Raw genomic sequence first — 15782 nt, forward strand, 5'->3', positions numbered from 1 at the left:
TCAAACCATGACCTCCTGGTTCATAGTTTGGCACTCAACCACTGAGCAACACTGGCCAGGCCTGAGGATATTTTTTCCATTGATTTTTAGAGTAGAAGAAAGTGAGGTGAGGGGAGAGAGAGAGAGAGATGAGAGGGACACATTGATTACCTGCATCCAAGGTATGTACCCTTGACCAGGAATCGAGCCTGCCACCCTTTGGTGCACAGGCCAATGCTGTATCCACTGAGCCCAACGGTCAGGGCAGAAAGTTATTTTTCTGTAAGTGTGTGGTTTTAAAAGACTGGTGCATGCCCCTCTTTACCTCCTTCCCTAATCATAGCTCTCCCATCATGGATTGTCTCCTCTGTCCTTCTAAGTCTTTTATTTAGATAGTTTGTCTATTGCAGGGGTCCTCAAACTACGGCCCGCGGGCCACATGTGGCCCGCCGGGTGTTTTTGCCGCCGCTGTGTGCATAGGAATTTGTTCATAGTTTTTTTTTAAACTATAGTCTGGCCCTCCAACGGTCTGAGGGACAGTGAACTGGCCCCCTGTTTAAAAAGTTTGAGGACCCCTGGTCTATTGTAATGGAAATCTGTGCATCTATGCTGGAGAGTAGGGTTCATTCTAGACCAGTGGTTCTCAACTTGTGGGTCGCGACCCCTTTGGGGATTGAACAACCCTTTAAAAGGGATCGCTTAAGACCATTGGAAAACACATATATAATTACATATTGTTTTGGGGATTAATCACTATGCTTTAATTATGTTCAAATGAAAATACATCCTGCATATCAGATATTTACATTAAGATTCATAACAGTAGCAAAATTACAGTTATGAAGTAGCAACGAAAATAACTTTATGGTTGGGGGTCACCACCACATGAAGAACTGTATTAAAGGGTCGTGGCATTAGGAAGGTTGAGAACCACTGCTCTAGACTGTCTTTGCTGGCAATCACTGAGAACAAAGTGTGTCTCCTGGGGCATGTTAATGAGGGCGCTCTAGAAGCCGGCTCTTCCTGAGGTCCCATGCACAGGGTGGTTCCAGAGCTAACTCTCTTTGGAAATGGAACCGCGTGCTTCCTAGAACAGGGACTTGTCATTCTCGGTGAAACAAATGTCCAGATCTTTCTCCAGCAAAGTTGGTTCTCTGGGGGACAACACAAGAGTTGGCAGTTACGGCCGCTCTCTAATGGTGACTCTTGTCCAAATCCGAGAAACAAAGGAGAGGAACCGTTTCTGGGCTTGGGAGGGGCTGCAGTCCGGGAAGACTCAATCGGCAAAAACGAAAGTTGGAAGTTCTGTGACTCCTCATTGCTGGCGGCGTCCGCCTCCCATTGGCTGCGTGGCGGCTGGACGGGCGGCTGCATGGGCGGCGTCCCCTCCGGGAGGGAGCGCGGGCATCACTTCCTGCGGAGGCCATAGCGGCGCGTCGAGGGGCTGGGAGCGCTTCGGCCACCGGGATGACCAGGGCGTCGGGTCTAGGACGGCTCGGTCCTAAGGGTTCTCGCTTCCAGGCTCCAGACCCCGTTTTAAATGAGGTCTCGGTTTACTAATTCCCCAGTGTGCGCTCGGGGCCCTGGGTTCTTGGAGAAAGAGGTTTCCAAGGTTCCTGGTGGGTTCCTTCCAGGAACCAGAACCGCTGGAGAGGCGACCCCCGGTTGGATGTGCCCGCGGGCCAAGCCCCGGCCCTCAGCGGGTGGGTAGCGCTCCCCAGGCTGTGAGTCGGGTTCCCTGGCCTCACCCTCCTCTCTGTTGCCCGCCAGGCTCGGCGACCAGTTCTACAAAGAGGCGATCGAGCACTGTCGGAGCTACAACTCGCGGTTGTGTGCCGAGCGCAGTGTCCGGCTGCCCTTTCTGGACTCGCAGACCGGGGTGGCCCAAAACAACTGCTACATTTGGATGGAGAAGCGGCACCGGGGCCCAGGTGAGCCTACCGGACGGGCTGGGTTAGGCCTGGGAATCCCTGCACGCGGGTGGGGGTGGGGCAGGCCGGACCGCGGGCAGGGTTCTTCCTAGAAACTCGCTGATGTTTGTAGCTCTTTTGTTTATTTTTAAAATTGATTTCAGAGAGGGAGAGGGAGCGATTGAAACATCAATGATGAACCATTGATTGGCTGCCTCCTGCACGCCCCCTTCCCCCACCCCACCGGGGATCGAGCCCGCAACCTGGGCACGTGCCCTTGACCGGAATCGAACCTGGGAGCCTTGAGTCTGCAGGCCGATGCTCTAGCCACTGAGCCAAACCAGCGAGGGCCCTTCGTAGCTCTTGACTGGGGTTCGATTCCAGGTCAGGGCACATGTCCAGGCTGCGGTTCTGTCACCGGACAAGGGTGTACGAGAGGCAACTGATCAATGTTTTTCTTTCACATTGATGCTCCTCTCTCTAAAACTAATAAAGTTACTCTTAAAAAAAAAAGAGAGAAGACTGGGTGGAGATTATAGAGGTAATTAAAACCTGTTATATGAGTTTCAAACCCATGCGAAAGCGGAGAGAATAATAGAATGAATCTCCATGTGTTTATCACCCGGAGTCAACTATGACCAACTTATGGCCACTCTTGTTTCATTTACGCTCTCCTCCCCCTTCCCTCCTTGACCTCAGGTTATATTGAAGCTAATCAAATCTGTTCTTTGTTGTTGTCTGTAAATGTTTCAGTATGTATGTCTAAATGGTAATGAGTTGCCCTAGCAGGCTTGGCGGAGTGGATAGAGCATCAGCCCGCGGACTGAAGGGTCACGGGTTTGAGCATCAGGCTGGGGACTGAAGGGTCTTGGGTTTGATTCATGTACCTTGGGTTGATCCCCGCCCGAAGGGGCGCGTGGGGGAGGCAACCAATAGAAAAGACATCAGTGTTTCTCTGTCTCTCCCTTTCCCTACCATTCTCTCTAAAAATCAACAAAAAAATATCCTTGGGTGAGGATTAGCAAACAAACAAAAAAATGGTAAGAACTTAACCCCTCTTCCCCCCCAATAAACCAGGAATAGCTATCAAAGCTCAAAGTTTCCCTGGCTGCCCTGGCTCGGTGGTTAGAGTGTGGGCCGGCGCACCAAAAGGTTGAGGGTTTGAGTCCCAGTCAAGAACGTGTGGGAGTCAACCAATCAATGTGTCTTTCTCACACTGATGTTTCTCTTTCTCTCTCCCCCTTTCTCCCTCCCTTCTACTTTCTCTAAAAAAGCAATGAAAAAAAAATCCTCTGGTGAGGATTAACAAAAACAAAAAAAGAAAAAAAAAGGGGCGGGGGCTATAAGGGGTAAATGGGAGAAAAAAGGGGACATATGTAGTACTTTAAACAATATAGATTTTAAAAAAACTTCAAAGGAAAAAAAACATGAAAAAAAAAAAGCCACTCAAAATTAACAGTAAATTGTTGTTAATCCTCACCGAGAATATTTTGTTTTTCTTTTTTTCCCCTTTTTATTTTGAGAGGGGAGAGAGCAACATTGATTTGTTGTTCTACTTATTTATGCATTCATTGGTTGATTCTTGTATGTGCCCTGACCGGGGATCAAACCCGCAACCTTGCCATATTCTAACATACATCAATAATTCATTCCTTTTTTATGCTGAGTAGTATTCCATTGTATGGCCGGAATACATTTTGTTTACCCATTCACCTTTTGATGGACAGTTGGATTTGTTTCTAGTTTCTGGCTATTACAAAGTTGCTGTGAGCATTTGTGTATAAGTCTTTGGGTGGACATGTACTTTTATTTCTTCTGGGTAAAGTACCTAGGGGTGTAATGACTAGAATGTAAAGAAGGTGTATGTGTAACATTTTAAGAAACTGCTAAGCTTGCTGTCAAAGTGGTTGTATCATTTTACATGCAACCCAACAATATACTTGAGTTCCAGTTCCTCCATATTCTCACCACCACTTGGTATGGTTAGATTTTTAAAGTTTTAATCATTCTAAGTTATATTGTTGTCTCTCAATGTGGTTTTATTTTGAATTCCCTAATTAACAATGATGTTGAACATCTTTTTTTTTTTTTTTTTTTTAAATATATTTTATTGATTTTTTACAGAGAGGAAGGGAGAGAGATAGAGAGTTAGAAACATTGATGAGAGAGAAACATCGATCAGCTGCCTCCTGCACATCTCCTACTGGGGATGTGCCCGCAACCCAGGTACATGCCCTTGACCGGAATCGAACCTGGGACCTTTCAGTCCGCAGGCCGACGCTCTATCCACTGAGCCAAACCGGTTTCGGTGATGTTGAACATCTTTACAAGTGCTTATTTACTATGCATATATGTTCTTTGGTAAAGGGTTCACCTTTTAAAAAAATATATTTCATTGATTTTTTTACAGAGAGGAAGGGAGAGGGATAGGGAGTTAGAAGCATCGATGAGAGAGAAACACCGATCAGCTGCCTCCTACACCCCCCGCCCCCCGCAACTGGGGATGTGCCCGCAACCAAGGTACATGCCCTTGATTGGAATTGAACCTGGGACTCTTCAGTCCACAGGCCGATGCTCTATCTACTGATCCAAACCGGTTAGGGCAAGGGTTCACCTTTTGTCCATTTAAAAAATAGATTGCTTGCTTGTTTTGTTGTCATTAAATTTTTATAGTTCTTGGTCATAAAAAGGAAGAAAATTTTACCCTTTGCGACAGCATGGATGGACCTGGAAAACATTATACTAAGTGAAGTAAGCCAGTCAGAGAAAGACAACTACCATATAATTTCACTCATAGGTGGAATTTAATGAACAAACTGAACTAACAAAAATAGGGACAAACTCATAGATAAAGAGCAGGCAGACAGCTCTGGTGGCGGGGATGAGGTGGGATGGGTGGGGGGATGAGGGTATTGGTGTGTGGAAGGATTAGAAGGATTGAGTAGAAAAAAGAAAGAACTCATGGACATGGACAACAATGTGGTAATTTCAAGGTGGGGGGAGTGAGTTGGATGCAGGTGGAAGAGGGTACAGGGGGGATACAAGACCTTTATTTGACATACGCTGTGAAAATATTTTCTTCCAGATTGTTTCTTGTATTTTCATTATCTTAATAGTATCTTTCAAAGAGCAGGTATTTAAGCCGAGCTGATCAATTTGTTATTTTCTAAATTGTGATTTTGTTGTATCTAAGAAATTGCTGCCTTAATCCCAGGTCAAGGTGTGTTTTTTTTTTTTTTTTCTGTAGAAGCTTTATAATTGAGGTTTTATATTTAGGTCTATGATCCATTTTGAATGAAATTTTTAATATGGAGCAAGGTATGGATTAAAGTTTTTTCTGCAGATAGACATCCAATTGTTCCAGCATAATTTGTTGAGTTATGAATTGCCATTGTACCTCTGTAAAAAATTAGAGGCCACATGTATGTGGATCTATTTCTGGACTCTCAATTCTGTTTCACTTATTTGTCTGTCTTCACACTAATAACTCACTGTCTTGATTATTGTAGTTTTATAATGCATCTTGAAATCAGATAGTGTGTTAGCCCTCCAAATTTGTTCTTTTTCCAAGGTATTTTGGCTATTTGACCTTCTTTGCACTTCCACGTGAAATTTTACAATCAGTGTGTCAATTTTCACAAAAATATGTGGGATTTTGATTAGGATTGTATGGAATCAATAGATCAAGTAGGGGAAAATTGACAGTTCTAAATGTTGAGTCTTCCAACCCACAAATATGGCATATCCCTACTTATTTATGTCTTCTTTAATTTTTCCCGTCAATACTTTTTATTTTTCAGTATACAGATCTTCACATTTCTGTCAGGTTTATCTCTAAGTACTTAAAATATTTTTGATATTGCTGTAAATGGACTTTTAAAAATTTAAATTTCTGATTTTTCTTTACTAGTATAGAGTACAATTAAGTTTGTAAATTGATTGCATATCATGCAACCTTCTAAACTCATATTAGTTCTATTAGGTTTCCAGAGATTCCACAGCATTTCCACATAATTGATTATGTTGTTAGTAAATTAAGAACATTTTTCAATATAGACAAGTTTTATTTTATTTGTCTATTGCACTGGTTGTAATGTCCAGTGCAATATTAAGTAAAAGTGGTGAGAGGAAGCATTCATTGTTTCATTATTTTTAAAAATACACATTTTTATTGATTTCAGGGAGGAAAGGAGAGGGAGAGATAGAAATATCAATGATGAGAAAGAATCATCGATTGGCTGCCTCCTGCATGCCCCCTACTGGGGATCGAACCCGAAAGCTGCCCTTGACTGGAATGGAACCCGGGACCCTTCAGTCTGCAGGCTGACGCTCTACCTACTGAGCCAAACCAGCTAGGGTCATTGTTTCTTTATTAAGCATGATGTTAGATGTAGGTTTTTTTTGTAGTTCTTTATCAGGCTGAGGGTGGTCCTATTTCTAGTTTGAGCGTTTTAAATCAGGAATGGATGTTGGATTTTGCCAACTGATTTTTCTGAGTCTATTAAGATGCTCATGCAATATTTCTTTTGTGGTTTGTTAATATGATGTTACATTGATTATTTTTTTCTGCAAAAAGCTTTATTGTTTCATTCGATCCAATGCATGGGAGAGGGCTTCAAGGTGGTTAAAAGAATGGCTAGTAGTTTTGGGAAGAGGCTCAGGTAAAAGCCAGGCACCCGGGGATGCAGAGGGACCTCTGAAAGCCCTCTGGGCTCCAAAGGCCCCTAGTTGTGCTTGAAGGTGAGCCTTTCTAAGAGATACTTGCCCAGCCTGGGGGGGCGGCCAGCCTGCGGATGTTAGTCAGGTGGTGGCCCATCTTCTTGATCAGTTTCACCTCCTCATCCAGGAAGTGGTTCTCCAGGAGGTCACAGAGCTGAGGGTCTGCGTGGTAGAACCCAGGGCCTGCAGCTCCAAAAGGGTCTGGTTCAGGTGCCTCTCCAAGGCCAGGGCGGCTTGCATGACGTCCTGAGTTTTGCCCCACTGACCTTGGGGAGGCTTCAGCATGTCCGGGAAGAGAATGCGGCCACCGTGCTTGTTTTGCCCCTTTAAGAGATGCTCAGTGCCCTCGCGCTTCTTCTCTGCCAACTCGTGGAAGTAGTGGCCCACACCCTCGAGCGCCACTTCGTGGTGGTGGAAATAGAAGCCCAGAGAGAGGTAGGTGTATGGGGCCCGCAGATGCAGGTTGGCCAGGTGGTTGATGCAGCAGCCTCCACCCTGGTGGAATAATTCTGACCAATTGGGAGCTCATGGTTGTTCGGCAATAAGGAGTTAAGGTAGAAAATAAAATGGTGTGTTGGCTGGTCCGGGAGGTGTTTCTGAAGGTGGTGACTCGATAAGATGGAGGAGAGTGGCCCAAGGCTGCAAGAAGCGTCCCTGGGTCAGTTCCATCTAATGTTGAAGCAAGAGACAGATCCGGGACCACTGAGGGCACTCTGATTTTTGAATGTTAAACTGACATTGCATTCCTAGGATAAACCCTACTTTGCTACAATGTATTAATCCTTTTTATATATGGTCAGATTCACTCTGCAAAAATTTTAATAGAGTTCCTTATATTTTTTGAGAGATATTGACCTATAGTTTTCTTGCAATCTATGTAGTTTGGATATCAGGATAATGTTGGCCCCATAAGGAGTTGGGAGGTATTCCTTCCTTTTTAGTATTCTGGAAGAATTTATATATAAATGGTATTTTTTCCTTAAATGTTTTGAGCATTTGCAAATGAATCCATTTGGACCCTGCAATTTCTTTCTGGGAATGTTTTAAACTACAAATTTAATTTCTTTGAAAGATACCTAAATATTTAAGTTATCCATTTTATCTGGAGTGAACCTTGATAGTTTTTGACTTACAAGGAATTTTTTTCCATTTCATCTAAGACAGTTGTTCATACTATCATTATCCTTTTAATATCTGTAGAATCTGGGGTAGTAATTCCTCTTGTATTTCTTACATTGATAATTTGAAATTTTTTATCTGATCAATCTGACTAGAAGTTTACCAATTTTAATGATATTTGTTGTTGTTAATCCTCACTGGAGGATATTTTTCCATTGATTTTTAGAGAGAGTGGAAAGGAAGGGAAGAGACTGAGAGAGAAGAACATTAATATGAGAGAGATACATTGATTGATTGCGTCCTGCACAAACCCCAACCAGGGCTGGGGATTGAGCCTGCAACCTGGGTACGTGCCCTTGACCGGAACTGAACCTGGGACCCTTCGGCTCTATCCACTGAACCAAACTGGATAGGGTGCAATTTTATTGATATTTTAAAAGAAGTAAAGCCTGTCTTGCTTTTGGTATAATGGATACTTTTCAATTTTTTTTTTAGTATGTTACAGTTTCTTCTCTGATCTTTATTTTCACCTCCCCCCCCACTTACTTGTATTTAACTTGCTCTTCTTATTCTTATTTCTTAAGGTAGAAACTGAGGTCATTGCTTTGAAATCTTTTTTCTACTATAGGCACTTAAAAATATAATTTCTAAATAGAAATACTACTTTAGCTTTATTTCATAACATTTGATATTGTGTTTTATTTTCCTCTAATTCACACATTTTGTAAATTCCCTTTTGATTTCTTCTTTTACCCATGGATTATTTAGAAGTGTGTTATTTAGTTTTTAAACATTTGGGGGATTTTCAAAGATATGCCTATTATTTATTTCTAATTTAATTCCATATGGTCCAGAATATGTTCTCTGTTGGGTAAATATCCTCTTTGGTCTGGAAAAGAATGTGAATTTTCCTGTTGTTGGAAAATTCTGTAAATATCAATTAAATCAAGTTGGTTGATAGTGTTGCTCAAGTCTTCTACATCCTTACTGATTTTTCCCCCCATTTGTTCTATGGATTATCAAGAGAGAGTATTGAAAATTTGATTATAATTTGACTATAATTGTGAGTTTGTCTATTTCTCCTTACAATTCTATTAGTTTTTGCTTCATAGATTTTGAACCTTTGTTTAGCTTCATAAATACTAGTATTTAGGATTGTTATGTCCTCTTGATAAATTGATCCCCTTATCATTATTTAATGACTGTTATTTCCACTGATATTCTTTATTCTAAAATCTACTTTCTCTGATATGTATATAGCCATTCTAGCTTCTTTTCAAAAGAAGCTTTTTTATTTTTTTATTTTTATTTTTATTTATTTATTTATTTATTTATTTAAATATATTTTATTGATTTTTTACAGAGAAGAAGGGAGAGGGACAGAGAGTTAGAAACACCGATGAGAGAGAAACATCGATCAGTTGCCTCCTGCACGCCCCCCACTGGGGATGTGCCCGCAACTAAGGTACATGCCCTTGACCGGAATCGAACCCAGGACCCTTGAGTCCGCAGGCCAACGCTCTATCCACTGAGCCAAACCGGTTCGGCTCAAAATTAGTTTTAACATGGTGTATCTTTTTCCATTCTTTTACTTTTAATATATTTGGGTCTTTATGCCACAAGATTTTTATTTTTTATTGGCAGTATATAGTTGCATCTTGTTTTTGTTTTGTTGTTGTTAATCCTCACCCAAGGACATTTTCCCATTGATTTTTATTGATTTTTATTACTAATTAATTAATTTATTTACTTATGTATTTATTTTTTACATTTTTATTGATTTCAGAGAGGTAGGGAGAGGGAGAGAGAGATTCATTGATCGGCTGCCTCCTACACACCCCTCACTGGCGGCCGAGCCTGCAACCTGGGCATGTGCCCTTGACCGGAATCGAACCTGGGACCCTTTGGTCCACAGGCCAATGCTCTATCCACTGAGCCAAACCAGCTAGAGCTCCATTGATTTTTAGAGGGCGTGGAAGGGAGGGGGAAAGACAGAGAGAGAGAAACATCAGTATGAAAGGCACTTTGATTGGTTGCCTCCTGCATGTGCCCCGACTAGGGCCAGGGATTGAGCCTGCAACCGAGGTACATGCCCTGGACTGAAATTGAACATGGGACCCTTCAGTCTGCAGGCCGATGTTCTATCCACTGAACTAGACTGGCTAGAGCATGTCTTGCTTTTTTAATGTGCTGGGGTCCAACCCCAGCAGGTCCAGGGGTCCCCAAAGGTGTGGGCGGAGTCGGCGAAGAAGGAATGACACAGAGACAGCGTTCAGTTGATCAGCAGCCTAGCCGGGATCTCTAGCCAGGAACTCCAGCCAAGTTCTGGTCAGGATCTCCAGCGAAGTTCTGGTTAGGATCTCCAGCAAAGTTCTGGCCAAGTTCTGGTTAGGATCTCCAGCCAGGTTCTGTTGCCATGTTCTCTCGCTAGGTTCTGTCTCTAGGTTCTGTCTAGGATCTTCAGCCAATTCCTGTCTCTAGGTTCTGTGTGTTGTTGTCTTGTTACATCTGTATTTATACCAGTTGATTTTAATCCTATCAATTTCTATTCCAAAGGTTAGGGCGTTTCTTATCTCCATTCCAGGGAGTAAAGATTATGTAGCTTAAGCATGATTGTTCGTAGTTAAAGTGATTAACTACCCATCTGGCACTTAGTTAAGGGATTTTATTCCCTCCCTAACTTCAGGAAAAAATTCCTACCTGGGGAACCAACCTTTCTCGGAGAGGTGACCTTGGTTAAAACACATAGCGCCAAGAAGGGGAGCAAACATATTAAGAACAGTATGCCATATATGCCAGGTCCCTTGAAACTTATGCTGTGCAGATGTTTCTTCTCTGCAGCGACTGTGTCAAGCAGCAAGGATGGACCGGCTCCCGGCATTAATGTAGTTTGATAATATGCTTTTAAAATTTAAAAAAATGTATTTTTATTGATTTCAGAGAGGAAGGGAGAGAGGGAGAGAGATAGAAACATCAATGATGAGAGAGGATTATTGATTGGCTGCCTTCTGCATGCCCCCTACTGGGAACTGAGTCCCAACCCAGGCATGTTCCCTGACCAGGAGTTGACTCATGAGCTCCCAGTTCATAGGTTGGTGCTCAACCACTGAGCAACACTGGCCTGGAATTAATATGCTTTTTAAATTGGTCTTTAGTCCATTTACACTTAATGTGATTTTTGTTATAGGTAGATTTAAATCCATCATTTTGCTATTTCCCATTTATCAATCTGTTCCCTTTTTCCTCGTTTTCTTCTTTTGTGGGGAATAATATAATTTTTATGATTTCTATCTCATTTCCTCTGGCTTATTAACTATAACTGTTGCTGTTTTAGTGATTGCTTAATGATTATAGTATGTATCTTTAATTACAGTTTACCTTCAAGTGATATTTTACTAATAAATACTCTATACTAGTAATCTTATGGTGGTAAACAGAATAATGCTCTCCTACCCCAAAGATGTCTACATCTTTTTTTTTTTTAAATTTAAGTTCTTTATTGTTTAAAGTATTACATAAGTCTCTTTTTTCCCCCATTGACCTCTCCCTGGCTGCCCCCATCCCCTAAGGATGTCTACATCTTAATCCTGGGAATTTAGGAATATGTTCACTTACATGGCAAAAAGGACTTTGAGACGGGGAGATTATTATACATTATTCAGATGTAATCATAAGTGTCTTTATAAGAGGGGGCAGGAGGGTCAGAGTCAGAGCAGAAGATGTGACAATAGAAGCAGAAGTTGAAGTGATGTAACAGAGGAAGGGGCCACAAACCAAGAATGTAGGTGGTTTCTGGAACCCAGACTAGGGAAGGAAATAGATTTTCTCCCAGACACTAGAGAAGGAATGCAATCCTGCTGATACCTGTAGTTCAGTGAGACTGAACTTGGATTTCTGGCTTCTAGGATAACAAATTGGTATTGTTTTAAGCCTCTCAGTTTGTGGCAGTTTATTGCAGCAGCAATAGGAAACTAATACAAGTACTAGTAAGTGTATTTTTATTTTTCCCTTGTTGACCTTTGTGTAATTGTTGTCATATATTTTATTTTTACACATGGCATTAAACCTCATATTACAATTGTCTTTATTTTTGTTTAGTCAATAATCTTTTAAAAAGTTTTAAAGAATAAGAAAAACCATCTTATATAATTGCTCATGTAGTACTAACCATTTCTGATGCTCATCATTTCTTTGTGTCGGTCCATATTTAGATCTGGTATCACTTTCTTTCTGTGTAAAAAACTTCCTTTAACATTTTTTGTAGTGTTGGTCTGCTGATAATTCTTTCAACTTTTGTATGTCTGAAAATATCTTTAGTTTGTCTTAGGTTTTTGAAAGATTTTTTTTGCTGGGTATAGAATCTAGGTTGACAGATGCTTTTCAGTACTGTAGTGATGGTGAGTGAACCACCGTTTTCTTGCTTGCATTGTTTCTATATAATTTATGGATCCTCTTTCTGCTTTTAATATTTTCTCTTTATTAGTGTTTTTGGACAGTTTTTATTATGATATGCCTTGTTATAGTTTTCTTCATGTTTCTTGTGCTTAGTTTGGTTGAGCTTCTTGGATCTGTACGTTTATAGTTTTTATCAAATTTTGAAAATTTCCAGCCATTACTTATACACATATTTTTATTCCTCCCCCTTTGGAAACCATACATATATTAGACTGTTTTAAGTTGTCCCACAGCTCACTATGCTGTTCTTCTTTTTAAAATACTCTCTTTTCCTATGGGTTTTACTTTGGATAGTTTCTATTGCTGAGTTTTCAAGTGTACTGATCTTTTATTTGGCAATGTCTAAACTGACATTAACCCCTTCCAGTATGTTTTATATCTCACACATTATATTTTCATTTCTAGAAGTTAAGTTTAAGTGTTTTAAACAATCCTGTTTTTTCTAAACTTTTGAACACATGGAAAAAATAATAACTTTTAAAGTTATTGCTGCTAGTTCTAACATCAATTTCAGTTTTGTGTACATTTCAATTGATTTTTTTCCTCATTATAGATCATATGTTCCACCTTCTTTACATGCCTGTAATTTTGGATTGGATGCCAGACATTGTGAATTTTATCTTGCTGGGTGCATTGTATTGTATTCCTGTAAGTGTCTTGGAGCTTTGTTTTGGGACAGTTAAGTTACTTGGAAAATGTTTGATACTTTTTTGTCTTGCTTTTAAGATTTCTTAGGTAGAGCTAGAGCAGTGCTTAGTTTAGGGCTAATTATTCTCCATTAGTGAGGCAAGACCCTTCTCCGTACTCTGCCCAGTAATCTGTGAATCATGAAGTTTTTGCAAGTGGCTGGTAGGAACAGACTATATCCTGCCCCTGTACACACCAAGCACTGTTACTTCAATTCTTACCAGATGGTTCTTTCCTCAGAATTGAGTAGCTTCTTCACAACCATGTACTGATCAATACTGAGCTGAATACACAAAGGGGATGCTGTGGATCTCAACAGCTTTCTCTGTGCAACTGCTGGGCTCCACCTGTGTTCCTCCCCCTTGTGTTATAATCGGGGCAGTAATGGGGTCCATCTTGTTTGTTTCCAGTGTCTTGGGGATCATTGTCCTTCATTGCCTAATGTCCAGTATCTTAAAAACTTTTGTCTTCTTTTTTTCCCTTCTATTTCAGGTGGAGGGTAAATCTAGCCCTTGATACTCCATCTTAGCTAGAAGTAGATGTTTCCTTTTTTATTTTAATATTAGAGGACTGGTGCACGAAATTCGTGCACTCGGGGAGGAGGGCCCATCAGCCTGGATTGCGAGAGGACACAGGCCAGGCCGAGGGACCCCACAGGTGCATGATCAGGGCTGGGGAGGGACACGGGAGGTTGGCCAGCTGGGGAGGGACTGTGGGAGGGCTCCAGGGTATGTCCGGCCAGTCTCGCTCAGTCACGATTGGCTGGACCCTAGCAGCAAGCTAACCTACCAGTCTGAGCGTCTGCCTCCTGGTGGTCAGTGCATGTCATAGCGACTGGTCGACCGGTTGACTGTCTGCCCCCTGGTGGTCAGTGCACATCATAACGAGCAGTTGAGCAGCCTTAGCATATCATCAGCATATTACACTTTGATTGGTTGAATGGCCGACCGGACACTTAGCATATTAGGCTTTTATTATATAGGATAGTACTATTTTGTAACCATATAAAATATTTACATGGTTCTAAAACAAATCTATAAAGCATAGTATATTGAGAGAAAGTCTATCTCTATTCTTTTACATTGTTTTTTTCCTCTATAGGTAATGTTCTCTTTTTTTTGACACTATATTTTTGCTGTGTTCTCTTTTTTTATGTATATTTTTATTGATTTCAGAGAAGAAGGGAGAGGGATAGAGAGAGATAGAAACATCAATGATGAGAGAGAATTATTGATAGGCTGCCTCCTGCATGCCCCACACTGGGGATTGAGCCTACAACCTGGGCATATGCCCTGACTGGGAATTGAACCTGGGACCTCCTGGTTCATAGGTCGACACTCAACCACTGAGCCACGCCAGCTGGGCTGCTGTGCTCTCATTTTAAGTAACTTTTTATTTTTAGTTTTTTGTTTACCTTTACATTAAAAACTATGCAAACATACAACATATTTATGTGTGTGTATCCCCATCTGTTAAGTAAATGATAGTATATTAAGCACATATTTTCCACCTTGCTGTGTTCACTTAACAGTATATCCCATAGCAGTGTATACTTCCCTCTCCACCCACCTCTCACTTCTTTTTTTTCTGTTTCTCAACAGCTTCATAGTAGTCCTTTGTGTGAATATACAGTTGTTTATTCAACCAAGTCCCCATAGATGGACATTGGGTTGTTTCCAGTCATTTTCTAGTATTGAAAATACTACAGTGAACACACATTTTTGTATTTTTGCATGTGAATCTGTGATATATATTCCTAGAAATGGAATTGCTGGGTCAAAGGGCAAATTCATACACAGTTTTGCTATATATGCCAAATTCTCCTTAATAGGGTTGTGCCATTTTGCATTCTTATCAGTGGTGGATGAGATTGGTAGGCATATTCCTAACAGAACAATATTTAAGGTACAATAGAATGCTTCATGAAAGGGTGAAAGCTAAAATTTTTGAAATAGAGGCTGAGGTGGAGCCTCTTGTCTGGGATGTTGGAGAGGCAATTTTTGTATTAGGTAAGCGTCAGCCACAAAAACTTTTAAATTCCATCCTCACATTATATCCTACTATTCTTTTTTAAAAAATATTTTTTTATTGATTTCAGAGAGGAAAGGAGAGGGAGAGGGAGATAGAAACATCTATGATGAGAGAGAATCATAAATCACCTGCTTCCTGCATGCTCCCCACTGGTGATCAAGCCCGTAACCCGGGCATGTGCCCTGACTGGGAATTGAACTGTGACCTCCTGGTTCATAGGTCGACACTCAACCACTGAGCCACACTGGCTGGGCATAATCCTACTATTCTTAAAATAATTCTCCCAGTGAATTTAGAAAGAATGCCCTTGTGGTTTATTTGATTCTCCACACATTTTATATGCCTTACCACAGTGCTTTTACATCACCAGGACGCATTTCTCCTTGAGCAGTTTTAGTTGGTGATGGGGTAGGAAAGGAGAAATGAATTCCACAAGAAGTGGTTTGATGGGCGGGTAGGCTGGGTGTTCTTTTCCTGATCACTCTGGTATGGGGAGCTGCTTATGGCGAGGGTAGGACTCTGGGTTTCAAGCTTGCTGCGTGTGAACCAGCAACGGGGTGGCTCAGTGGGGAGTTAGATAAGGTAATGGAGAGGTTTTGAGTATAGGCTGTGGACTAGACCACCCTTATGAGCGTATGACCCCGAGCCAGTTATTCAATCACTGTTAGCCGTACTCTCCTCAATCTCTAAATGTCTCATAGGGTTGTTGTCACGATGAGGTAACAGTGAGTGTGGGGTGCTAGCCTATAGCAGAGGAAGAGCTCAGTAAATGTTAGCTATTGTTACTGTGCCGGCTTCTGAGTGTGGAGGGACCAGTGAGGGGCCTGGGAACCCTGGGCCAGAGGAAAGGTAGGCAGCATTTTGGATTTGAGGTCTACCCTG

The 15782-nt window shown here is 41.4% G+C and overlaps 1 protein-coding gene across 1 annotated transcript in view; it reads left to right on the forward strand.

Annotated features, from left to right (window-relative positions):
• Nucleotides 1–15782, forward strand: part of DPF3 (double PHD fingers 3) — a 271445-nt gene that overhangs the window by 112701 nt on the left and 142962 nt on the right. The window contains exon 2 of the mRNA XM_070417223.1: nt 1750–1910. Within this exon, the coding sequence (XP_070273324.1) occupies nt 1750–1910 (161 nt within the window). The remainder of the gene's footprint in view (nt 1–1749; nt 1911–15782) is intronic.

The sequence above is a fragment of the Myotis yumanensis genome, unplaced genomic scaffold, assembly GCF_028538775.1.
Source record: "Myotis yumanensis isolate MYYU_CA2020_CCGP unplaced genomic scaffold, mMyoYum1.0.hap1 SCAF_1, whole genome shotgun sequence".
Taxonomy (NCBI): domain Eukaryota; kingdom Metazoa; phylum Chordata; class Mammalia; order Chiroptera; family Vespertilionidae; genus Myotis; species Myotis yumanensis.